This window comes from Calypte anna, chromosome 3 (genome assembly GCF_003957555.1).
Source record: "Calypte anna isolate BGI_N300 chromosome 3, bCalAnn1_v1.p, whole genome shotgun sequence".
NCBI classification, from domain to species: domain Eukaryota; kingdom Metazoa; phylum Chordata; class Aves; order Apodiformes; family Trochilidae; genus Calypte; species Calypte anna.
The window spans coordinates 55,894,985-55,922,254 of NC_044246.1; the positions used below are offsets into that span (position 1 = coordinate 55,894,985).

The window sequence follows — 27,270 nt, forward strand, 5'->3', positions numbered from 1 at the left end:
TTACACATTTGTAAATGATTACTCAAAAAACTTGCTTATGGCTTTTTCATTCCTTACTGCTCTTTCATTCATGATTGTCTGGTTGCTTAGGGCAAATAAGAGGTTCAACACAACTACAGCCAACAGACATTCTTTCAAACACTTTAAGAAATACTTCAAGATTTGTTTATAACCTTCTTAGTCATGTATCTCCATCTCATATCATTCCATCACCAAAAAAAAATTAATAATACCCATTTGAACTGAAAGCCTCAAATTAATATAGTACTATATCACAGCTTGTTTATTTTTTCATGTAATACGAAAGTCTGAATGCACATTATTTTATAAATAGAAACAGGAAAAATAACTTTCCTCCCTCAGTGCTGGAGACTAAAGATGACATTAGTAAACAGCAGTATGATCCCCAAATGAAAGCAACTTCTGATTTTTTTATAGCAATGCAAAATATATATTCACACTGATCAGTGTTCTGCATCCTTCTTTCAACTGAAAAGCAGCTTTTCCAATCACAGTGTAACATCACAATAATATATATGGAATGGTTTACAATGATTCACTTTGAGGGATCTATTTTGCATAAAGCACTGGGTCTGTACAGGTCTGTAAAGCATTATTGTGAAAAAAGTTTCAGACTGATTTATTCTAAATTTCCCAAAATAATCAAAATATAATTCAAATCACTCTCCAGATTAGCATTCTATCCTGTATCAGAAAGCAACACAAACAATACCAGCTGTTTTATCTATTAAACCTCAGTCAACTAAAATACTTGAGACTCATAGAATGGTTTGGGTTGGAAGAGACCTTAAAGATCATCTAGCTCCACTCCCCCCACATGGGCAGGGACACCTATTACTAAACCAGGTTTGCTCAAAGCCCCATCCAACCTGGCCTGGAACACTCCCAGGGAGGGAGCATCCACAAGTTCCATAGGCAACCTGTATCACCATCTTTAAACTTAAGAATTTATTCCTAATATTTAACCTAAATCTAACCTATTCCAGTTTAAAGCCAATACCCCTTCTCCTACTAGTAAACGCCCTTCTAAAAAGTACCTCCCCAGCTTTCCTGCAGGCCTCCTTCATGTACTGGAAGGCTGCTACAAGTTTACCAAAGCCTTCTTGCCTCCAGGCTGAAAAAAACCCAACTCCCAGGCTGTCTGCACAGGAGAGGTGCTCCAGACTGCTGATCATCTTCATGGCTCTCCTCTGGACTTGCTTCAACAGCTCCACATCCTTCCTGTGTTATATTCCAGGTGGGGTCTCACAAGAGCAAAGCAGAGGGGGAGCATCACCTCTGTCAACTTGCTGGCCATGCTTCATTTCATGCAGCCCAGGTTGTGGTTGGCAGCACACACTGTGAGCTCTCGTTCAGCTTCTCATCAACCATCACCCCCAAGTCCTTTTCCTCAGGACTGCTCTCAATCCATTCTCTGACCAGCCTAAACACTACATTTAAAAAGGTTTCATATTACTCTTTTCAAGCCTGTTGTCAAAGATTATATACTGTTACAAGGATATGACAAGCTAAACTTTAATCTATGCTTACGTTTGATTTTCTTCTCATATTTTTCCTTTAAAAATCAGACATTTTAGTCAGTGTAAAACAGTGAAGCTAAAAAGCATACATGGATTTGACCTGGCATCGTGGCAAGAAAGACAAGTCAGATAATATGTCATTAAAACTATTACATAAATCAGACATGCCTTATGGTATACTCAATTATTATGTCACATCAGTTAGAAGACTACTTACTCTTTCTTTTAAAGAGCATCGATAGTTTTTTTACAATCAAGAGCTCTATAATTACAAAGGCAGACCTCATAAAGACTCAAAACTCAGTTTCCAAGATATTTTAATTAAATTCCAAATCCAGAAAAGTCTCTACAACAAAGCAGACAGGAAGAATATTAGCTGCAAATATGAAGCTCTATGACACTAATACCAGAGATGAACCTATAGTGCTTTAATGGCTGAAGAACATGCCTTTTTTTTTCTTTTTTCAGTCTTTTAAAAAGATGAAATACCTAAGAAGCACATCTCCCTAAAAGTTCCAGTTTAGAATCACTACCTCTGGTTTCAGGATCATCTCTGAGAAGTATTAGTACTTTCTCTTAATTACCCATACATATACAAAACTGTAAGTGTTCACACAAAAGGAGTAAGAAGCATTATTTAAAAATACATGTAGCAGTCCATAGAGTTGTGGTGGATTAGGTTGGAGTAAAAACAAAATTACTTGCTCAGAAGTATCAAGATGCTTTATCCAGCCTGTTTTCAAAGGAAATAAAAATAACCTCTAGTCTCCCTCAGCTTTGATTTATGTCTCAGATAATAACCAAATAATTTATGTATAGAAAAGAAGTCCTTTCCATTGTGGATCTTTCAGCCTTCTCGCATGCTCTCATTTCAGAAGGGAAGCACTAATCTTAGTTACCATTTTAAAGCTATTATACTTATTAAACAATTGCTTGAAATAACAAAATCAGGGTAAGAACTTTAACAGATATTATTAAGCTCAAGTTTCTCAGAGACTTCGCATTTTCCCATTCTCAAAACCTTAAATATTGCAAGATGAATTCTAACTCTTGAGCAGTGTTCACAGTACTTTCTTCAGTATTTTGCTTTCATCAAGCCACTGCTTTCATGTTTCTAGCTCTGCTGTTTGTGAAATGAAAACAGAGATTCCTACTGTACCATTAACTGCTAACCTGACACTGAAACAGTGATTTCATTGTCATGGATAATGGGACTGAGAACTTCTGTATAACTCCACTCCCCTAACAGGTACAGTAATAAGCTGTTAGTTCTTTAGGCAAAAGACATGAATTTCTTGGATAAAGGCTTCACTCTCTGCCCGTAATCAGTAACTTGAGTGCCTTCTGTAGATTCTGCACAGCAGTGCTCACATCTTCATATTGCAAAGCACTGCCAGCATATTTGCAATATTTTTGAGCTCTGGCAAAGTCCTCTGGAGTCAAACGTACTTCCCCTGAAAGAAACATAAGTATTACACAGTTACTATAAAAGAAAACTCACTGAGGCTTCCTTTCACATGAATTCCGTGTTTTACTTGTATCTGCAACTGTTTGTGATAACATTAGAAATACCAAGCTACAGTGTTTCTTCTGTTAATTTTTTTTTCCATTCATACAATGCTTAACTTCTTTGCTGCTGGCATTTGAAAAACATAAGAGGACTGGCATTAGTATGATCCAGTGCCTTTCAAAAGTAAGTCAGTAAGACCTGCTCTTCATCTAATGCTCCAAAGGAGAGATTTCTAATGACAGTAAGTTATCTGTAATCACATTACAACCTGCAAGAAACAAGAACAGTGGGTTTTGTGTTTACAATATAATTACTTTGCTCTCTTCTTCAGGAATAATACAAAGAAACTGTTCCTTCTCAACTGGAATGAATTTTCAAAATGTAGGCACCTTTCTTGCTGGCATTTTTTGCCCATTTTCTATTTCTGTTTTACCCAAGTGATGTTTATTATACTGATTTTAGGTGACTGAAAACAACACCGATTTCTCTGAACGTGCCCGTTTTTGTACTAGCGGAGAACATTAGCAAAAAATACTCTCATAATATAGTATAAAACAAATAACTATCATTTATTAATCTGAATATTTTCCAAGCATAATTTAAAATATTGGGAATTCTGCAATGTTCACAACCATGCATTCACTCTTCTAGAAAGCACAGTAGGGATTTGTGCTCCAACTGGCAGAAGATTTAAATACACAAACAGCATCACTGATGAGCGCATAAAATAAAGCACAGTTCTGTTCCTGTCTCTCCTTCCACTCACAAATTCACTGGGATTTTTAAGGCTAATTCCATGCACTCCAATAGTCCATTGATATAAATTAAAACCTTTATTCATTCTATTTCAAAACTACTTAATTTGTAAAAAACTACATTTTATGGAAGAGAAATAATTATATGCAAAACTAAAGAATTGTGCATTTATTTAATAGGCTTCCCACACAGAATACTGTAAGCAATGAAGCAATTTCACAGATTATGAAAAAATGCATTTAAAAATGAACCATATATATTAAATTACTTAAACATTTAGCTAAATACATCTTCCAAACTTTAACCAAGGACATTAATATACTTAAATTAATTGCATTTTAATGGTACAATTTCAATTAGCTGGATCCCTTTCTTTCCAAACAAAACCGTTGTTAGCAATACTACCAGAAAATGTCTATTATATTTGATTTCCTTTTGCCTATTATTTAAAAACTGTTTCTGAACAAATAAAATGGAAAACCTGGGAATATTAAAAACTAGACTGGTCTGGTTTTCAAAACAACCCTACACTCCCAGAAGCAGAAAGGTAAGTGCGCTTAAGATTAATTTTATGGATTTTTAAAATGCACTCTGGAAGCCTACTCATTTTCTGTTCAATAAACTACAAATTAACTGTTGAATGTTGAGGCAGATAAGAACTCAGTGGGCTTATTACTACTGCAATGTTTATTAGCTTACTGATGAATAAGTGAAGCCACATTAAATCTCTTAAAATACATACACATATGAGTAAATATGCATGAGGGAGCGCATAAACAGAGGCAGACACTTAGGTTATGCTGTAACTTAAATAAAGTCTCAGACTAAAAGCAGCTGGGGTCAATATGTAACTACATTAATGAACATCTTCAAGAAATTAAAAAGACCATGTTCCCCTCAAAGTGGCATTATGCTATGATGCCAAAAGAAACTACAGAATAATTCTTTAAAAACAGGCCAAGGCATCAGTCCAGTATTCAACTAATTTATTGGAAAGAAGCCTAAATCCACCAGTCTAATCTTATTTTTACAGTATGAACTCTATTAATGCTTTGTTGGCATTAAGCCTTATTTATTACAAAATCTACTTCAGATGCTATTATGATGTAACTTGGGGGAAAAAAGTTAACAATTTTAAATTTATAAACCAAAGTTTACACAGCAAGGGTGCTAACCTTTTGATGTGCTCAATGGGCTCAGCTTCTACTGAAGTCAGCACCTCACAATGGCCAAGTGGAATAGAAATTAAACAGCTCTGCGGCTTTTTTTAAATTTATTTCAGAATTATTTTGAAATGAAACTTAACTGTAATGCCTGTACTTAAATCAAACAAATAACCACAAAAGTTAGTAACTGACTTTGATTCATATATTCTAAGAGTTAAGAATCTTTAGAGAAAAGGAAAGCATCTTTTCAGAAAAGGACCTGGGAGTTCTGGTAAACACCACCTTAACCATAAAACAGCAATGCGCCTTTGCAGCTAAGAATGCTAAATGGCACCCTGGGCTACATTAGGAGAAGTGGTGCCAGCACATGGAGGGAGCTGATCACAGAATTACAGAATCATTTGAGTTGGAAGGGACCTTAAAGACCATCTAGTTACAAGCCCCTGCCACGAGATCACATTGCTCAAAGCCTCATCCAACCAGGCTTGAACACTTCCAGGGCTGGTGAGGCCTGGATTACTCATTCTAAGAGAGAAACTGACATTCTGGAGAGTCCAGCAAAAGGACACAAAGACAATTAAAGACTCGAATATCTCTCATAAGGAGAGGCTGAGAGTGCTGGGAGTGTTCAGGTTCAGGAGGATCTTATCCACATATATACCTGAAAGAAGGGTGCACAGAGGGTACAGACAGGCTCTTTTCAAGTGGTGCTCAGTGACATGACCAGAGATGTTGGGAGGGGAAGTGCACAGAAGGGGGGCAGACACAAAGAACATGGTACTGAGAAACCCATTTTATAGGATCCTTGTTTGAGCAGACAGGTTGGACCAGATGAGGTCCAACCTTTCTAGAGGTTCCTTCCAACCTCAAGCACCCTGTCATTCCGAGTTAGAGCATTAAGATGGGAAAAGTACACTATATTAATCCTGAAACAAACCTGCTACAGTGTTAAACTGAAATTATTACTGAAACATGACAGACACATGGAGACAGTAACTAATGTCAATAAGCATGATCCTTCTACCTCAGGAGGAAAAAAATAATCTGAACCAAAAGATGATTTGACTAGAGAAGCTGAAAACCACGTTGGGAAAAAAAGTAGTTTTAGAATTAAAATAATGTGTATTTCATACCCATAGTAGATTCTATGATGTATATGCTTCTCTCTGGTATCCTCTTTGAATTATCAGATATTTTTCAGTTTTATGAAGTTGCCCAAATACAATGTAGCTGATTTAACAACATTTTAGTAAGGTATCTTGGGGTATAATAAGTGATGGTAAAAGTAACTAAATTTTTTGAAACAAGATGCTCTTTTTTTCTTGTTAAGGACTTAAGATATTGAAAATATAAACTCTCAAAAATTTCTTCCTAAGATCAGGAAAACATGTAAAATGGCAAATTATTATTTCTGCTCTCTGTGTAGAAAATCAAACATTATTATACACAACTAGAACAAACAAATAATTTCTCTACACTATGCCACCTGTGGAAGCGAGCACGTGGTAATGTAAGAAGATCTTACGACAACTTTGGGTAGCACAGCCATGAATGCATTTAGTGTTAGCAAAATACAAGGGTATTTTCCAAGCAAACTACATGAGAGAAGTGCAGGCACACTTTAAACAAAGTTGCTGTGTATCTGTACATTCTGTTGTGAGAGACATTAACCAGCAATGAATTGCATAAGCTTTGACACTTTCAGAAGTCAATGTTAAACTTTGAAACCTGTTCTCACAGGACAGGACAGGACAGGACGACCACTGAAGGATTCATACTGACTAAAATAAAAAATATACTGTTACTTTATTTTCTTTTGATAAATATTCCACTCTTCCCCACCAAAATTTCTCTCCCACCCTAAGATCAATCAAATTGCTGTTCCCATGTTAAGGAAAGAAAATGTATATTTTAAAATATACATTTACTCTTATAACCAGAGTCTTGCAGGAGTATGTGGAATATCCTGTTTGGCTATGCCTATACCAGTACATACAACAGTGCCAGGGAATGCGTTTCAGCACTCAAGCTTCACTGTTTACACTGTTAAAACTTCTGGAACAGACTTCAGTATGGTTTTGGCCCATGCAAGCTAGCACTTTTCCAAACAATTCCTGGGCATGACTTGTGGTTAGGGCAAGCTAGAGACCATTCAATATTGGCAGCCTTCACGAACTACCTTGTTTAGAAAGTTTAAAAGTTTAATAGTATGGATGTGAATGACTCTGGGAACAGCTGGCACAACCAAGTATTTACAGGCATGTTTTATTTATTAGTATACACACAGACACTGTGTCTGAATTGTGGAGAAAGTGTACTTTGCACTGTGCTAACCCTATGGATCTACTGGAGGGCAACACTGATCCCTCCCTTTCCCATCCAAAGAAAACTTCAGTTCCAGAGGAACGGTGCATACAAAAGTCTAACCTCAGTATGCATCCAGGATCTAGTCTGAATATATATGTTGCAACTAGGAACTGGGGAGATCTCCTGGGTCCTACTGTTTAGTGTGTCCACTGTGAGATATAGTCAATTCTAAATCTACTCACAGGTAATGGAACAAGGCTATTCTGGAACAAGGTAGTGTTGACATAAAAAGGACTCCTCAGTAGCATGAGGAGAAGAATGACATCTGCCATTACCCTTGCATGTGTAGCTGAGGTAAGGACCAGGCATGAATAACAGGATGGTGACAGGAAAGGACAAACATTTTCCATCTCTCTCAAGCTTCTTAATTCTTTGTATGCAAACAAAATGTTACTGCATCACTACGAGAAGACGTATCCCTTATGCCCTCTCAAACTCCTGTGTAACTGGCAGCTAAGCTTTCAGAACTGAGAATCTGTATGTGCTGTATCACCTCTTCCACTGCACTTCTGCTAAAATTCCTCATAAGAAATGTAAAACTTTAAGCTTTTACAAGAACCAAACTTGTAGTGGCACAACAGATGTACGGAGAAGGAATGCAGACATGCAGATACTCAGGTTAGATCAAGTTACTCATCACTGTGCTTAGCAAGGTTCTTTATCTTTTCATTAGAGGATAGTAGCTACTATGAATTCTCACAAACATAAGCTATCTTAATTAACTCAAATAATTTTTATTTATGTTTAGGTACTTATTAAACCAGGTTATCACAGATAAGTGGCTAGAGGGAGCAATGCACTAATACTACGGATAATGATACTGAATAATGGAACCTCTAGTTTTACACCATTTTTCAAAACTAGAATTAATCATTCAAATCACAAAACAATGACTAAAATTTTCAGAATAGTTAACCAAAAACCTATTAGAATGACTGTCTAGAGGATCATAGTATGGTTAAATGACAAAGCTCTGCTGCCAACCATAAAATTTGCTTTCTAACAGTTACTAAGGGAAAGCTTAAGTAAAGCCTTCAGCTCTTTCAGTTAGGGAGCTACCCAAACCCCCAAAACTCAAAAACTATTACTAAGTCTGTAGTCTACAGGCTACAGGTCTGAGGCACTGCTTTCAATAAAATGAGTTTACTTATTAACATGAGACATTACAGAGTATGGCAGACAAACACTAAGATGTGACTCCCGTTCTTCAAGAGAATACAAAAGGTGAATGTGTGGCTATCAAAGGTAAATTATTTTTACCTTCATCTTCTACTAAAATGGTTTCCTAATATATTAAGATGGTCACTACTCTAAGTGCTCTTATAACAGTAGACTATAATAAAACTGCACACTGCATTCCCATTATAGCATTCCACTGAATTACCTATGCTTTTTCAGTAAAGCTGATATTTTAAGACACCCTCTTCAACAACATAAACTATTGAACAAAATATTTCTAAGTTAAAATATACAAGAATATAGCTATTTAAACTACAGTCACAACAGGCAACATCTGACTAAATATTACTGGAATTTAAAACATCAGTTACCTATAGTATCAGCTGGAATGTGATGATTAATTAGTTAATAAAGTGAATAAGTAACTTGGGTACTGACCCAGTAGAAGAAATCTGGAGTAAAGGCAATGTGTATTAATTCCTAAAAACATAATATGGTGATGCCATCATGAACATAAGCTTTGCTATGTATATTAGAAGCTCATCTGAGGAGCAACAGCATTAACAAAAAGCATAATGCCAGGCTAGCTCATTGGTTTGAAAAAGTCACATAGGCATCACTCACCATACAATGTAACAAAAATTCTCAGAAACTACTAAACTCTTGGCAACACCATTTTTAGATTATGTATATTCTTTTTAAAATTTCTGAATTAGTAGCATTCAGATAATGATGACATTAGTTCTCAAACTTCTTCCATCACTACAGGGGAGACACACAGGACACAGACAGTACAAATGCCACTATCTTACCTTCAGACTGAGCATTGTAAAGGGAAGGATCAACTAGAGGAATATTCTGAGGAGAAGGCTGAATGGTGTTACTCGTCACTCCTGCAAAACAATGCAGAAAAAATGGACTTGGGTTATTTATAGACTTTAAAAGTAAGCAGAGAAAATAAGAGAACAGGTAAACTAAATGATCTTTAAATTATGCATTTGATAGCTTTCCAGTTTTCAAAGTTTGTAACCAATAATTTTAAAACTCACTTCAGATTATGAATGTTTTATGAAATAATACATAATTTTTTGGCTATCATTCATTTTATCAGTACAGTATTTCACAGAAATATACTTTTAAGTGTTAAAAAAAAGCAAATACTAGTACTCTAAAAGATACTTGTTACCCAAGAGAATTGAGAAATACTTGCTAAACAAGCATAGGAGTAGATTTTTAGGTCTGAAGTTAAAAATCTGCATTTAGTATCAGAGACAGTCTATGCTAGTACATTTTTAAAGCTGCATGCCCACCATCTCACACTGGCAAACCATCTCCTTCTCCATTCCTTCAAAACCAGTATCTATAATAAAAAGCTAGATAGATTTTAAAGTGTATTGGTAACAATAGAAGAAGAAATGGCACTTTGTAGTGTGAAGTTTTCTTGTATCTGCATTCATATTTTAAACACTCTCATTTGCAGTGACCCAAAACTATATTCTTGCAGTATATCTACAACATACCAGATTAACACAAAATTAATTCTACATCATCTGCTATGCGGGAAAATTGTATAACTGCTTTTCTAAATTATCTGTTATTTCATGGAATGGCTGACAGGGTTAAAATTAAGTAATGCAAAGAATTCATATATTACAAAAAGGCACATATTCCATAATTTTCAGATCTGGTAAACAAAAGACTGAATATAAAAAACTAACACTCTCCTCCTAGACCCAAAAAAACCCCACCTAACTGAAGGATTTCCCTTTGATAAAGCTGAAAAAAAAGAGCATTCTGAACTTCTGACAGAGTGCAACATTTTTAAAATGAGAACATATAAGAAAAGGAGGGGCTGTGTGATAAAAATATCTCATATACTCTGTAATATAAAAATGTATCTGAACAATTAAATGTTCATCAGGATTAAAAGAGCTTTTGATTTTTAAACATCATTATAAGACTTTAACATGAGGTGGAAAAACTATTCACAAATCATTTAATATAACTTATTTTTTTACTTTTTTAATACAGCAACTGGGAAGAATTTTGGATTTTTAAGAACTCTGTTTTGGTCCAAAAATGACACAGAATAAGGATGCAGGAGCCAAACAGTAGTAGGGAAAAAATTTCCATCATCATCATCATCATCATCATCATCATAATATTATCTGAGGCTAATAATAATAATAATAATATTATCTGAGGCAAACCACATACATCAAACAGAAGAATGATATGAATATAGTGTTGTTCTCTCAATTTCAACACCATATGGAATATGTTCCCACAGCAGTCTATCTGCACTGGAAAAGCTAAATATGAAATGAAGTTACATAATTTATCAAGTGAACAATTCAAATGGTGCACTACAGTCTGGATGTTGCAATGCATGAACTATTCTGCCTGCAGGAACACTCACTCTTTCAGTCCATACATCTCTTCTGGCAAAAAGCTCCGAAATTTGAATTACATTTAAAAAAAACCATAAAAACATTAAAAAATTTTCCAAGGGCATTTTTAATGATGTTAATTTATGGAATTACTTCTGCCGTAGATGTTTATATTATTTTACTTTATATGTAATGGAAAGAGGGCTAGCATTCACCTCTCAATGAAGGCATGATTTTTCTGGGTGTGATTCAGACATACCTGTGTTATGAGGTACTTCAGCTGGAGTGTTAGCTGGTGCATGGGCACCTGGTGGTATATGTATGCCAGTGTAATTACTGGTTGGTGTGTTGTTAGCTTCGTAAGTAGATGATGATGATGTCGGTTGAGTTGTTCCACTTGGGAGAGAAGACGACCCTTCATCTTCCCTTTCAGCATCTGCTAAGATGACACAAAGTAGGAATTACTGCAATTCTTCTGTACAAACACTTGAAAACGTGGGCTTTCTTTTAAAACCTCCTTTCAAATGTTTGTTAGTAGAAAAATTGCCACCACAGTGTCACATAAAACATTTATCAACCCTGATTACTGAAGGATGGTTTGAGAACATAAAGCAAGGTACCATAGAACAAAAATCTAGAAATGCAAATTACTCCTCTCTTTAAACTTAAGGATCACGTCATTACTGATCTGAATAGAAGTAATTTGTCTCATCCCATGCTCTTCAATGTACTGCATCCACAGCAGTTGAACTGTGATACTACCAATATGCAGTAATTGTTTTAATATACACAGGAATCAGAATATGGAATTGTACAAAGAAAGACGGTGCAAATCCTTCCACACCATATCAATTACAAACCTACAAATAAGTAACAAAACCAAGGAGCTTTGGGAAAGCAATAACAAGCAAGCAAGCAAAATGCAGCTTAGCCAAGTCAAAAATATATCTAGAACAGCTGGTATATACAATGCACTATAAGGGCACTGAGGTTTAATATATCCCAAAGTATGTGCAAAAACATTTTTCAATCTAGTCATGTTCTTAATGTTCTGGTCTAGTTTATTCAATGTTGCTTTGAAGGTTAATGATCCAATTTTATTATATTAATGACCCATTTAATTTAGAATATCGTTAATATCTGCTCCTTTGTTTGAATTCAGTTCAATTTTAAAAAGCTAATTTTCTTTTATGTGTATCAAAAATGTCTGGTGGAACAACCACAGTTTGGTGAATGGTTTTGTTAACAGCCAGTTCTTGAAATGGAATAAAATTAATATGGCAGCAAAAACCTGCTTTGTGTCTAGATGTGGAAAAAGATATGTTTTGGTGTTATGAAATCTACACTGATCTTCACCTGTACAAGATTATGTGTTATGAAAACAGCTCTACTGTTTAATAAAACAGCTGACTTTACAAATACTACTGCTAGTAAAAATGTAAGAATGCTAGTAAAATGTAACATTAGAACATGGTACATGGTAAAATTTCTGTTACTCTTGTGAAGATTACTTTCATTTGCTACAACCAGTAATTCAGGCTGTGGTTTTATGAAACTATTTCTGACACAGGCAAACAAACATCTGGCAGATTTCTGGAAGGCAAAAGATATCCTAAGGTGCCAGATTTTTCCTTGCTAGGACAAATTCCTATTTTTCGCTAGTAATTCATACTGCAGCAGCATATGGTTAACACACAGGGAAGTAAAACCGAATGTGTTAAAACTGGCAAAAGAAAAAAAGGGTGAGATTCAAAAATAAACACCATATATACTACCTTTTAAATATTAATGCAATGATAGGAATAGACCACTGGTTGAGTACTTTATTTTTTCAGTGTTTTTGGAGTTAACAAAAATTTTAAAACAGTTTCAGAAAATAAAATGTATTTTTAATATCCTAGACATGTACCATACAAAAGTTTAAAGAAATAGCACAATACTCATCATGCTGCCTGAAGGTAAGATTGGCTGTACTTACTTGTAAAAATATTAATTATTTATCATTATTTATAGCTTGATCAAACTGTAGCCATAAACTAGATCTTGTATGTTGGGTATTTGCCTGAGGGTAGCATATTGGGAAAACTGTTGTAAAAATTACTAAGCCGTTTCTGAGCCCGAGTGAGTGAGAGAGAAAACATACTTTCATTGTACTTAGTACCTCAATTAGAGAATTTATCTTTAAGGTTTTTTCCCAGACTTAAATTATTAAGGCATTTATTCTTTCATTCTGCTCTCCTGCAGCTCCTGTTATTTGTCAGTCCCATTTTGATGTCTCTCTCTTCACATCAGGACATCATATCCTGTATCAATCCTTTGTCACATCCTTGTGTTTGTTTTATACTTCCTCCCCATCTTCTCTCCAAAACATCACCAGTTTCATCTTCAAAAACCTCAGTGCACAGTTTATGATCTCTAGTCACTGTAGTAACAAGACATTAAAGGTAAGAACTCAAATGGTTAAAAGTCTGGCAATGTTAAAAAAAGGAATGGAAAAAATCCAAACAAACCAACATTAGAAGGGCTGACCACCCTTAATAAGTGCCTGTAAGAGTCAAATTCACAGAAGTGCAATATAATTTTTATATGTATAAAGAAATCAAGCTGAACTGTTTGGTTTGCTCATTATGCAACTGGCAAACAAACTGTATTAAGCATAAAAGTAGCTTTGTTTAAATTAACTCTTCTTAGGTGTTTTAAGTGCCCAAATGTTACAGAAGCATTGTAAATATTAATTTACAAAGTAAATATTTAAAGTATTCTTTATCAAAGACTGAATTATTAGAACTATTCTGAGATCTGTGCTTGCAGTGTTCTTGTAGGGTTTTTAAAGTAGTGCTAAACAGAAGGAATTCAGGCTGCTGGAAAAGATTTGAATCAACAAACTTTTAAGTTTTGTGGTTACAACATCCATAAAATTATTGAAAACCAAATAATTTTCAGGGAATGAACACAACAGAAGTTAGAGAATTAATTTCTCATAAAGCAGTAAAAACCTAGAATTTAAAGTTCCTTGCAATTTGCTTAGGGATGCTGAAATATCAGGCTGTGAAACAGTGGCACAATTGTATCACATTTCCAGCTCCAGATGAGTTTTTTTGTCTGGACCCTCATCTGTCTTTGTGCTTGGATCCCCGCATAACAAAATTCATGTGCTCCTGAGACATTTGTCTGAGTATACCCAGGCTATCTCTTTGTTTGTTTTAAATTATTATTTATTTCTTGAAGGCAAGACTTTGTAGAATAAGGCTGACACCCCCTGGCCCCATAAACAACTGTCCAAAGATACTTTCCTACAGGGAATTCTCAAGGCTTAATAGCATTCCCTTCTCTAGTGTGAGGAAGAACCAATTATCACTTTGCTGCAGTTGAGAGCACTAAATTTAAAAATAGAAGAATTGTTAGTATTAAGGTGTCCAAATTCCACCAGTTCTCTGGACTCCTATTTTTATATTTTATTTTATTTTTATAGAGTCCAGAGAATTAAAAGGGTAATATATTAATTTTAATATAAAAACAGTTTCTCATTCTGTCGCACTGCTTCTTTTTAGCTTGAGATGCTAGTAAAAGATGTACAATTTAAGGTTCTATTGGAACACTGTTTTTAAAAACAACAATTTTTTTTCCCATGATGTTGAGAAACAGACTCAAAAACAGACTCAAAAGCATCTAAACCTTTTATACATTGTTCTACTAGATGGACTTCAGGAAATAAAGACTTCCTGAAATTCTGCAATATAACTGTAGAATAGATATTATATATTGCAATTAAAGTGGTGACATTTAATGTATTTTACTATGGCTATACTGTGACAAATGAGGAACTACTTCATATTTCAAATTACATCTTTTATTTTTTTTCCATTAGCATAAAATCCTTTTGGATGACCTAGGGTTACTGCAAAGTGACCTTCATGTGTACTCTAGGTCTTGCATTTCAACTGCATTAATAAATTAAGCATGTCATTTTAAGGTTTCCATGGTGGCATACTGACAAATCATCCATAAATCCAACAGCAGAACTGCATAAAGGATGCCTATGTTACTCTAAAAACATCTCCAAGAGTTACAGTATGGTTTTCAAGAATCACAAAGAAAATAACACTTTGGAAAAAAATGGTCATCTGTCAAGCTACAGAGACCTAGTTTCACTGTTTAAACAGACTTTTTCCACTTGCAATGGGAGGAAGAAAATGAGCAAGCAGAAAGGAATGGGGAAGGTTCAGCCGTACATGCAAACAATGCTGCTTTTCTTCTTATAATGCACAAAGTAATAATTGACAATTTTTTCACTGATTCTTCAAATAAAAATTAATTTGCATAAAATTTTTGTCTTGATTGTGTAAAGCAGCATTACGGACACCTACGCTATGGAGCTGATTTCAAAAAATAAACATCAAAAAGTATTTTTTGTTTCATTGCTCAGAGAATAAAAATGCAAGAAATTATTATTACGTGAAACACAATTCAACAAAAAGATACTGCCAAACTGCAGGCTCCTCCTCAATCAGGATGTTAAAAATTTGGCTCACTCAGCATTCGCATCCCTTTGAAGTTGTATGTAGACATTACTTGTTAATGAAAGCAATAATCTTCACGTATTCACGCAATGGCTTGTAATGTCCTGCAATGAATAATGAGGATTTAAGTCTGAATTCTACTTTCCCTCCTAGTAGAGCTTCTAATCTTTGCTTAGAAATTCTATTTTTGCAATTGTTTAGATTTCATAATACAATTCACTTAATCAGGTGAGCTTTATGAGCATTACCACTCTATGAGCCAGAGTACTGAAGAGCACTCATTTAAAGCTAGAAATATTTAATTGGGATATTCATTATAACAAAACAATTTTTCCCACGTTTCTTGCACCTGGAACTGCATCTTGAATCTCTATTGCTACAGCTGCACCAACAGTTTAAAGAACTGCTTTGAAAAACATCGCATGTGGGAGAAGAAATTAGTCTGCTAATGCTTCGCTTCAAAACCAGCCATGCCTAATTTGATTATACATGGGCAAGATAAACCAGCTGTTCCAGGGTTTAAGTCTGTAAGAATAAAATTTGAAGCAACAAGAATAAAATGGTAGCATGGAAATCAAATTGTATCATACTTATTATTCGTTCATAAATATTTGAATTTACTTTACTATTAATGCCATAGTATTTCTTGAGTATTAATACCCAAGCAGTATTTCATCCAGGAAAAGAAATTATAATTGGCACAGAGGCATTTAGAAAATGTTATTTTTAACAAAATAAAGGCTAATAATAAAGAGGGACAGATGTTTAGTTCACATTTTCACTAAAAATTGGTCACATATTTTATAATTTTTAAATATATTTTTTAAAACATAACGGTGGCCAGGAGATACCAATGTTAAAAGACTAGAGAACCCCTTTTTAAAACTTTTTTCATTACTATTTTCATTAATACATATTTAGCCAACCCTTCAACTACCTGACAATTTAGATTCATTTCTTTTGCACTGTACATTTGTTTACTGATCCTTTTAATTAAAAAACATTCTGTTACTAAATTCAAGTTCAGGTAAAGAGATAAATGAACATCAACGTAAGTGACTTTATCGATGCCCTGGGGTCTCGTATATTAGCTCAGAGGAAAATTTCAAATAATTTAATGTTCTTAAGTGTTTCTATTAGGTATGTAAAGGATTATACCTAGAGATTTGTGCAGAATTTGTCTAATTAATTTGCATAATGAAAGTATCTGTTCCAAAGACAGCCTATTTCCATAAGAGATTCATATTTAAAACTTTTTTTTCAAGCTTTCATGCTGACTGAGGAGGAAAATGAAGAAACCCATTATAATGAAACTGATCACTATCAAAAACAACTGGTGAAATGCAGAAAGAATTAGCCATTCATAAGGCATTAATCATAGAAAAAAAGCAAACAATCAAAAAGTGAATGAGTTGAAATATTTTGAAAGTTAAAGAGCATTTTTCATATTTCAGAAATGCATCATTTTTTCGTGTATTTTTTCAATAACCCACAACTGAAAAGCACAGTATATAGAACAGTAATACTATTTTACAGTTTAAAAAAAAAGGATTCACATCATGTATCTGTGAAGCCTCTGGTTTACAAATACACTGACACTAGGAAGTTGCGAAATAATATGGAAACTGTTTTGATTGTTATTTTTAGTAAAAGTAAGCATAATGACACAAGTTAACGGAACTGTCTTTCTCAGAATAGGTTAGTATGTGATCAAGGAGCCGTGTAATAGTGTCTGCTTATGATGTGTTCTGTTACTTCATGGAGAAGCTATCCTGCATGCTCCCAGTGTGTCTGTCTTAAATAAGCTCAAAATTAGAAATGTTTGGATGCCCCTACTATTTCCTACTGAAGAGCTAAAACTTTTAAATTAGCAGCAGAGTTTAGACAAGTCTGAATGCATGAAACAGAAGAGAGCAGGAGTTACAGTTTGGGAGGTTTTGAACAACATGCTCTGATAAACACTTGTTTCGGTAATGGGTGGCACTGGAAATCACCACTATTTATCTAACAGTTAAGAAGGTAACTTAAAGGAATCCTGTACAGGAAAGTCAGGTAGCCAGAAAAAGGGAGTAACTAAAAAAAACAAAGAACAGGGGTATGAGTGAGAAAGTAGCAGGAAATTCTACATAGGAAGAGTAGGCCATAAATGTAGTTAGAAAACCACATTAATATACGGGGAAGAAAGGACTGTCTCAGAATAATTAGGTAGTTTCTTTGGAGTTCAATTAATCGACAATCAATCACTTTCTATTCCTATTTAACTTCTGACAGAATGTAAACTAGCAAAGGGATGATAATTTCACAGAGCAGATTTTAAAGACTGTGGGTTGCATTAAGAAATGCATAGTTCTGGCCCAAAAGTGACAATGCCTTCTTAGAGTAGTATTCAACATAATAATCTCCCCTACAGAGGAAAGAAAGGAAAAAGAAAAAAAGAATTCAAGTGGTAAATTAAAATAACTGTAAGGGAAGCAGAGAAGAAAAAGCTGAAGGAGGTCCACTGTGAATGGAAAATTTAACAAGGAAGATGTGCCTCCTGCACGGTGCTCCCTGAAAAACTGTGCATACCACCACTGATCCTGGCCCAGCCCTCTGCTCTTTTAATAAGAACAGGGAAACACATACCAAAGCTCTCTCCTTCTATTCCAATAGGCCCGGGTTGAGGAGTCTCTCCGTTCTTCAAGCAGTTATGGATGTATGCTGCCTTCCACCTGGCATACTTCCTATGCTGGGCGTTCTGGAGAAGAGAAAAGGCATTTTAGCCACTCATTTCTACAAATCAGGGCATTCGAAACAGAAATATAAGCAAGTTTTCCAGCCTGAGAAGAGATTATAAAACTGAACTGTTTTCTCTGCTATCATTTGATACTCCTTTCAAGATTAACAACACATGTGAAATTAATCAGTTAACCGTAAAAACGAAAAAGAACAGCTCTAGCAGGATCTCAGCATGAAATAAAATGTGTGGATCTTCAATTAGGGCAGCATGTCAGTAGAAAGAAATAAATTATATCAGGACCATCTAGACTGAAAGACAGAACACTTAGAAGTAATGACTGATGTGAAACAAAAACTTCCTATCTCCATAAAACTAAGATTATTTTTTATTTTAGATTCAAATATCTGAAACAAAATGCTACTCCTGCTGATAAACAGTGTAACATTTTTTAATAAATTATTTTACATTATAAAAATTTAAAAGCATGAGCACAGAAAGCCTACTGTAGCTGCACAATCATGTGGTGTGAGTGGGATATTTCAGGACGTAAACTATTTTGATTTAGTATCTTCAAAACATAACTAAAAATCAGACTAAGGACTTTGCCAATACATAAAATACCTGCAGAGTAAGAGGTCATGATAATAATGACTTTATTTAAAGTGTTAATGTCAGGTTTAATATTTCAGTTCTTGGAAAAAAATATTAATTCTCAAAAACCTTATTACTTTGACAGTCAATATAATTTTTGCCAACCAATCTTCTGAAATAGCGTCAACATAAAGCAATAGCAGTAAGAACAATTTTCTTCTTGCCTTTCTCATTTCATTTCCATGGTAGTAGATGGTAGTAGTTTGAAATAAATAAAAAAGGTGGTAGTATCTTCAATACTTAAGGAAAATTAATTTTTCACTGATTTCAGTTTCTGAGGAAAAGGGATTGAGAAAAAGCATTTTTCCTCAATGCCCTGGTTTGGGCCAAGATAAAGGTAATTCTCTGTCTTGTACTTTTGATTTCAGCTGGATTTCTTGTAGGTAGCTGCACTTGCTCCAAATTAACAGATTTTCATAAATTACTCTTTTCATAGAACATAAATGATTGAAATAAATGTCAGAATCTTGTATTTTGAGATTTTTCCATTTAATTTTTAAAAGTATACGTTAACTGCTCTGAGGCTTAGCTTCAATATGTCAAAACATGAAATGAAGACTGGCCACTGCCTATCTGTTACAACATTGTTTCTTTAATCCAGAGTTCTCAACTGTTACTAGAAATCTTAAACTAATTATGCAAATCAACTACTTTGTCAAAAGCTATAAGAGAAATAAACTGTTCTGACAGTTATGAGGTAATGTGTTGGAAGGAACAAGGCTGAATATAAACAGAGATATGTGGAAGGATGAATGCAATAACTTGGACAAATGAACAACATCGGTTCACTATGTTTCATGTCAACATCATCACCTGTAACAACCACAGGTAAAGTCATTTGGAAACTGAGGTACTCAGAATAATCCCTATTAAAGTTCTGACTGAAATTACATGCAAAATTTTTGAGAATCAATACAATAAATGCAACATTGCACTTCACAAAGGCTACTGCACTGGTCTCTAGAGCAGGGTAGAGTGTGACAGTATAGCAGGTATCTCCAGCAAGCCTCCTTGCTCATATTCAAGACATTGTCTGTTATCCACCAGAATGCTCATACAGCCCAGGGAAAGATGTAGTCCTCATTTTAGAAAATAACATGTTCTCCAGAAAAATTAACCTAATGACAGATTTATTATAATGCATTCACTGTAATTCAGAAAGGTAAGCACAGCTGAAAAATTGCTTTCTGTTACCTAATTTATTTTAATAATCCTTCCTGGCCAGGTAGTGTTACAGATTAATTCTTTTATCATTCACAAACAAACTAGAAGCCACAAAATACAGAAATACAAATCCAGAGTAGAGTACTTTCAGAAAAGAACACTGCACAAGATTCAACTGCTTGTACATCTCCCCTCTGATGTAATACTGCAATTATTTATTGATGAAGTGTGAAGATGCTGTTTGTTGTATCAGGTGTCTGTGCCCAGGTGCCGGTATATGGGGTGGCAGGGGTGATGTCTGAGAAGAGAGGCCAGGGCTGTCCTCCTGCCAGTCCCAGCCAGCTCCAGCAGTCCAGCTGCAGGACACAGCCGAACCCCTCAGCCAGACTGCTAGGGCCTCTGAGAGAGCACATTTAAGAATGGGATAAAAAAAAAAACAACCCAGCAAAACACTCGATGGAGTAAGAAGGACACAGAGTGTTTAGTGTGTGTTATTACGCATCCCAACTGCAAAGCTTTTAATTCCAGAACTGAGAAATTAAAATTTGTTGCTTTTAGTTTGTTATTAATGCACACTACTATCCCTTTTTGGAAGGCTGCCCTACTTGTATGAATATTACTACTAAGGCAAATGCAAATAACACTACTGCCTCAGAGCTTCTTACTGATCTGAAGTAAGCTGTGTCTTGTAAAATATATCTTCAAGAAAATCCTTTTGCCTAGTTCTAATACTGACATAAAATACATCCACTGTTTTCTGTGACACCATCTATTCATACTACACAATAATCAACCACTTGCCAATTAAATCACGGAATTGTCACAGTTGCGAAGGACCTCTAAGATCACCACATCCAACCATCAACATCCCTCTCCACCTCAAAGAAAAGATGTATTTATTGGTATCTATGTCACCCACTACAGCATGTCTCAAAGGGCCTCACCTACATATTTTTTGAAATACTTCCAGGGATGGTGACTCCATCACTTCCCTACGCAGCCCATTCCAATGCCTAACTGCTCTGCTGGTGAAGAAATTTTTTCTCAAATCTAGTCTAAACCTCCCCCAGTACAACTTCAGGCTATTTCCTCTAGTTCTAGCATTGTTCACTTGAGAGAAGAGGCCAACACCCACCTCCCTACAACCTCCTGTCAGGTAGCTGTAGAACAATAAGGGGTCTCCTCAGCCCTCTCTTCTCCAAACTGAACACCCCCAATTCTCTCAGCCTCTCCTCACAGGACTTGTTCTCCAGACCCTTCACCAGCTTGGTTGCCCTTCTCTGAACTCACTCCAGCAGCTCAAGGTCTTTCTTTAAGTGAGGGAAGAACTGAACAGAGCACTCCAGGTGCAGTCTCCAGTGCCAAGTACAGGGGCACCATCACTTCCCTTCCTGGTGGTCACACTATTGCTGATACAAGCCAGGATGCTGTTGGCCTTCTAGGCCACCAGGGCACACTGCTGGCTCATATTCAGCCCACTGTCAACCAGCATACCAAGGTCCTTTTTGTGTGTGGCAGCTTCCCAGCCACTCCTCCCCATGTGTGTAACACTGCATGGGGCTGTTGTGACCAAAGTGCAGGCAGGACCCCACACTTGACCTTGTTAAACCTCATTTTATAAATATATACATAATATTTACAATACCCATTTTTTAATTTTAAGTGTCAAGTATCTGCCTTCTATGCCTTCTGCTGTTGATTCAAAAGCCTTTTAATCAATAGCTGATATTCCATACATATGGAGGCAATTGCATACTGTAAAGACATACAATGTCTGAAAAATATGAATGAGTTTAGATGTCTTACTGTATGATCAGGTGTCAGGCTTAGCTTACTTAACAAAAGTTTTTGCAAAATACATTCTACTTATACACCATTCCTTTGAGTGATATTGGATAGGGAAACTGTTAAAACACAGTGATATGAGCCAGAAGTGCAAACCTTTTACTGTATTTCTTGCACTCTCTTTTAATCTCATCTTAACTATTTAAATAATCAAAATGAGATAATTCTGTTTCTTTCCAATTACAAAGCACTTCTGTCCTTTCAGCATCAGGCCCCACCCCCACACTCAGTAGTAAACACACCACTGCTAGCATTCCACATAGACATTTTTAACATTTTTTTCCATCTACAAGAAGGATTGCTTCAGGACCCCTGAGGAATCACCAAATCAGTGCACTATCCTGTGCACTGGATTCCTCCAGTCTTAATATGACTTTTTAATATGTCTTTTCAGTCCAATTAAATGTGCATTCCCTTTCTGGCTCTAAAACCTGTTGTTATTTGCTAGCCTAAAGGCTGTGAGCATCCATAGCAACCAATTTTAAGAGATCACACAAAAGAACAATCTTACCCTTTTGATAGATGGAAATTGCATATTGGTATAGTCTCAGCCTATGGAAGATGCAGAATCTTGCAAGAACACTTGGGTAAGTGTTCTTCTTGGACAATAGCTACACTTATATTTCTATATCTCATAAAATAAAAGAAATGCATCCTATCACAACCATTCTTTTACTTTCCTACCAACATGTACAAATGAAAGTAGCCATGGTGGCTACATTTTATACAGTAGGCATGCTTATCAGATCAGCAATTTGCATGCATCCATATCAAGTCTCTGAATTCCAAAAAGGGCATAGAAAACTTTGGGAACAACACAACCACTGGCTTGCTATGAACCTGTAAAGCAGCAGAACTTTAGGGTTCTAAGGCACTTTTAGTAGTGTCAGCATGGAAGCCTGTAACACTGAATCATGTTGAAAAAAAAAAAAGCGTAGATTTCTTGTGTGGATTCAGGTGTCCTGACAAATAATCAGAATTTCCTGCTTTTGTTTAAGGTTCTTTAGTATCACTGCTGTTTCTTATTTTTTTCCCCAGGTATTTTAAACTTCCTTGAACAACCTTTGAAACTTTTCTTCATGATTCAGTAACAGCTTTCTCTATATTTTTTTCCTTATCCAAAAGTTATCAACTATAAATGACACTTCCAAAATGAGCTTCTTATTCAGTTAAGAAGCAAACCTCACTTTTAATTTTCAGAACAAAAAATACTTAAGAGTACTTGCTCCTCTATATCCAAGTTTATTTTTTCTGTACAGTATGAAAAATAGAGAGCAGCTGAATATGTGCCAAATAGAATAATTTTTTTTAAAACAGACCAGAGATTATTCTGGTGTGCCTTAATAAAAGTAATGATTACCCTGTTCTGACAATTCTGGAATGCTTGTTTGATTAAAAAATTACCTGCCATGAAGAGCATGCTGCTAGTTACTTAAGTAGATAATTTTTAATTAAAACTTTAATGTCCTAATAGCTGGGTAGCAATCCATTTTTAAATGAAAATTCATACTCTTCCAATTTAACATATCACCTTTTAAAAGTGTGGTATATTGCAAGCCCAAAAATATCTGTTCTAACTGAAACTGTATATAATTCCACTTGAGCACTGAAGTTCTTGCTTGCACAGTAAAAACCATGAAGGTGGAAAAAGCCTTGCATCATTTTTTCCTAGAATCATTCCTACTTGCTTAACACAATGCTATGTACTCCACAACATTTCTTATACTTAAGTTATGAAGCCTTTTAAGTCATGAGTTAATAAAGTTTCACATATAATTTATTTGAAACAGTTACCACAATTCCTTGTGACTGACAGGTATTTCGCTGCACAATTAAAACCTATGTTCTTTGAAATTCATGTACACGTATTTAAAAAAAAAACCCTCCATAGAACTACAACAGTAATTTGCACCTGTGCTAGGAAAAGCAATCAAATAATACACTGATATTTCTTACCTCTTCAGTGAGCTCCCCAAATACTGTTAGAACATCTATCAGGAGACTTGCAGTATAAAAGGACTTTATCATGTTTCTGTAAAAAAAACCCAAACCATTTCATTAACTTGGTAATGTCAAGTGTCTGAGAATCACATGTAAAAAGTATGTATTTTAGATAACACTGGATTACTGCAAGCCAGTAATTACTATTTTTTTTTACTCTGATGTTACAGAGCTTACTTCATGATGTTTAAATTATAGCAATATATGATAGTCTCTGGACTACTACGTAGAAAGGTTTTGTTATTTTTCAACACTGGTCATCTGTTCTGCACTTAGTTTCTAGTTTGGAATGTTCAATACAGGGATATTACTGAAGGAAAAAAAAAAAGCCTTGCAAAGGCATCGACATGCTGTGGTAATTGCTGTAAATAAAACCACACAATGTATCATCAGAACTATTTTAGTATCAGTGGACAGTAAAAATTATAATACGCTTGATGCCAAGCTCAAGCTCAGTATTAGCCTGAGGTTTTAGAAGGCCTGCCAGTAGGTGAGCAACCTCCTAAAGAACACAGAAGTGAGGAATCAGCTAATGTGTGAAGTTAGAGATATACAAGTTGTAACAAATGAAAATTTATGAAAGAGAAATAAATGCATTAAAGCATAAGTCCTGTTTCCAGTAAAATTAAAACACTTGTGATAGCCAAGTTTTTCTCATCACTTATTTCCAATAACCAAAAATTTTCACCTACTTATGAAATTGTCCAGCTCTGTCTTCATTGTCTGCATACAAAAACATTTTCAAAGCATAATTCTCCACATGAGCAGAACCAACAATTTCCTGAGTAATTGCTTCATTATCACCAAATTGCTTTTTCATCTGAAAAAAGTTGAAAAAATACATTCATTACCTTATTAGACCCTAGCAGTTCTGCAATACATTTCAAACACAAGAAGCTGCTATTTAGACAAAACCAAGTGCAATTAAAAAAACCCCAACAAAACAACAAACTCAAGCAAAAACAAAACAAAAAGTAAAAAGTAAACACCACTACAATATTGTGAAGTAACAACTAGAGGTATTTTTCCCTTTACTACCTAAATGTCCAAGCACTCAGAAACCTGTGTTAGGATTCAGCATGGTTCAACTGATGAATTAATGAACACTTTATAAAGCTACTGTAGGTCAGAGTGATCATGCATCTTCTCTCTTATGAAGTTATTTCACCGTAGTGAAATACATCTTTCAAAGCTTCTGAGGCCTACCTTGACTGGTCTAATGACCTATGGATTCACTGGAATTTTCAGTGTAAGCAGTGTAGTGCTATACAAAGACCTTGTCTCAAAGAAGTTAAAGTACAATTCTGAGGTTTCCTAATAAAAATCAGTAAAGCAAATAACCCTCTAAAAGTTACAACAGGTGAATTTACAGCTTCTGAATAGGCTTACTGTTCACACATAAGGAAATCTCAGGTTATCCTTAGAGAACAAAAACAGGAACACTGCATGATACTAACCTGCAACCTTTATTTTGCCAAAAGAACTAAAAACAATCTCTGAATAGCAGTTATTTTTCACTGTGCGTGTGAAGAAAGTTTAATCATGCAGGCTGCTTTTCTGTGTTTTTTAGATGGCTGCCAACTTTTTAATACACAGAATGTTGCCAGGAAAGTTACTTGATTTCAGCACTGAAATATAAACTTTCAAAAGAGAACTTGAACTTTGAAGATTTTTGTCAAACTAATATTCTACATAGTTTTCAAAAGGTATTTAAGCATGTGACAATTTGTAAACTGCATGATATATACATGAAACGGAACACTGAAATCAATGGAAGAAGAGAATTATTTATGCATTCCACCAGCCTATATGTGCACCTTACACTCAGAAAATAACTTACTGCTATACTTGATCTGATATTTAACAGAGATTATTTCAATGCACAAATGACATGTGCTTCTCAATATACTCAAGTAATTAAAGTAAGCCAAGCTGATTAATTTAAAAATTTCAAAAAAACAACCAAGAAGGTATTTATGAACAGCCCAGGAAAGCCAGTACTGTAGCAGTGAAAGTAACTCTAACAGACTTAAAAAAAATCAAAGACAAACCAATAAAAAGTCTGCTACAACTCCTGCATTTAATTTGTAATAATATAATTATGATTTATCGTATGTGTGAATAAAGTACTGTAATTCATATTATTTATACAAAACATTACAGCAAACGTCTGATGTATGAAATTTCAGTTATGTTTGCAAATTAATACATACACAAACATACACATATAGGCTTATCTCCTTTCAAACCCCCTGTCAATTTATTACATACAACTTGAATTCATTCAGTATGTCTGCATACAGAATAGCTGCATCAATGACTGGTGACAAAGCAAAGATAGTATTTGCAGAGCTTAAATAAAAATTAAAGTAATATAGTGAAGAATTTTGGAGAAAAGCAGTAATTTCTACTTACGGCTTCCAACTGATCCATAAGTTTGGATAAAAATTTACGGCACTCTGGGGTTTTGCTGTCAATTTTCATCCCGGTTTGCATTGCATACAAACGACCTTTAAAGGAGACAAAACACACCAAAAAACCGAAAGTTATTACCTAGAGGTAAAACATGTAAGTAAACAAAGCAATGCTCCTCCCAACACATCTGAAAGACTAACTCATCTTCTTGCTTAACAACGTACTACAACAGTACCAGTGAGCAATGACAGCAAAATCATTAAGAGCAAAATCATGAACAAATCATGGTTTAGAAGCAACCTTAAAGGTCATCTATTTCTAACTGCCCTGCATGGGCAGGGACAGCTCCCAACAGACCAGGTTGCTCAAAGCCCCATCCAAGGCCCAACCTGGCCTTGAACACTTCCAGGGAGGGGGCAGCCACAATTTCCTTGGGCAACCTGTGCCAGTGTCTCACCACCCTCACAGTGAAGAATTTCTTTCTCTAACCTAAATGTAACCTTTTCCATCTAAGTAAGTTCAGCCTTGCAGAGATACTAGGAAGTATTTTTATGCTTTATTTTTCTCAGTGACTATTTCTACTGATTTCAGATTCATGTTTGTATCACCAGGATGTACTATTTAGTGCTTTTGTAGAGCCACCATCCTCATTTGCAATTTTCTCAAATAGGAATTTTATATTTACTTTTTATTGCTAGCTGAATAATTTTCGTATCTCTGAATAGAGTGCATTGATATATCTCAAAAGTGGAAATTCGTATAGCAGGAACTACCTACCATTAAACTCCACATTAACAAACTGAATTAAGCACCTATTATATCCACGTATATGCTACATATCACCAAAAGACACATGACGCAAACCTGATCTCTAAATCAGACAAGACAGATTTTATTAAACTTTCCCTGTAAGTATAATTGCCAGGTTTTCTTGTGATCCTGAAAAGGAATGATTAACATCTTCTGATTAAAAATTATCTTTTTATTTAAAAAAAAAATAAATCTATGATTTATAGATATGCACACAGAACTTCATATGCTTCGCG

General features: G+C 35.1%; 1 protein-coding gene across 3 annotated transcripts in view; it reads right to left on the minus strand.

Annotated features, from left to right (window-relative positions):
* Positions 1-267: 267 nt before the first annotated feature.
* VTA1 (vesicle trafficking 1) overlaps positions 268-27,270 on the minus strand; it is a 38,425-nt gene continuing 11,422 nt past the window's right edge. Inside the window, exons 2-8 of one of the 3 annotated variants that reach the window (XM_030448324.1) lie at positions 26,225-26,319; positions 24,502-24,629; positions 23,765-23,840; positions 18,055-18,166; positions 11,169-11,348; positions 9,332-9,412; positions 268-2,995 (exon numbers count right to left, since the gene is read on the minus strand). In XM_030448324.1, coding sequence (XP_030304184.1) covers positions 2,850-2,995; positions 9,332-9,412; positions 11,169-11,348; positions 18,055-18,166; positions 23,765-23,840; positions 24,502-24,629; positions 26,225-26,319 — 818 coding nt within the window. In that variant the 3' untranslated portion in view covers positions 268-2,849. The remainder of the gene's footprint in view (positions 2,996-9,331; positions 9,413-11,168; positions 11,349-18,054; positions 18,167-23,764; positions 23,841-24,501; positions 24,630-26,224; positions 26,320-27,270) is intronic. The other 2 variants (XM_030448325.1, XM_030448326.1) reach the window with 2 other exon arrangements.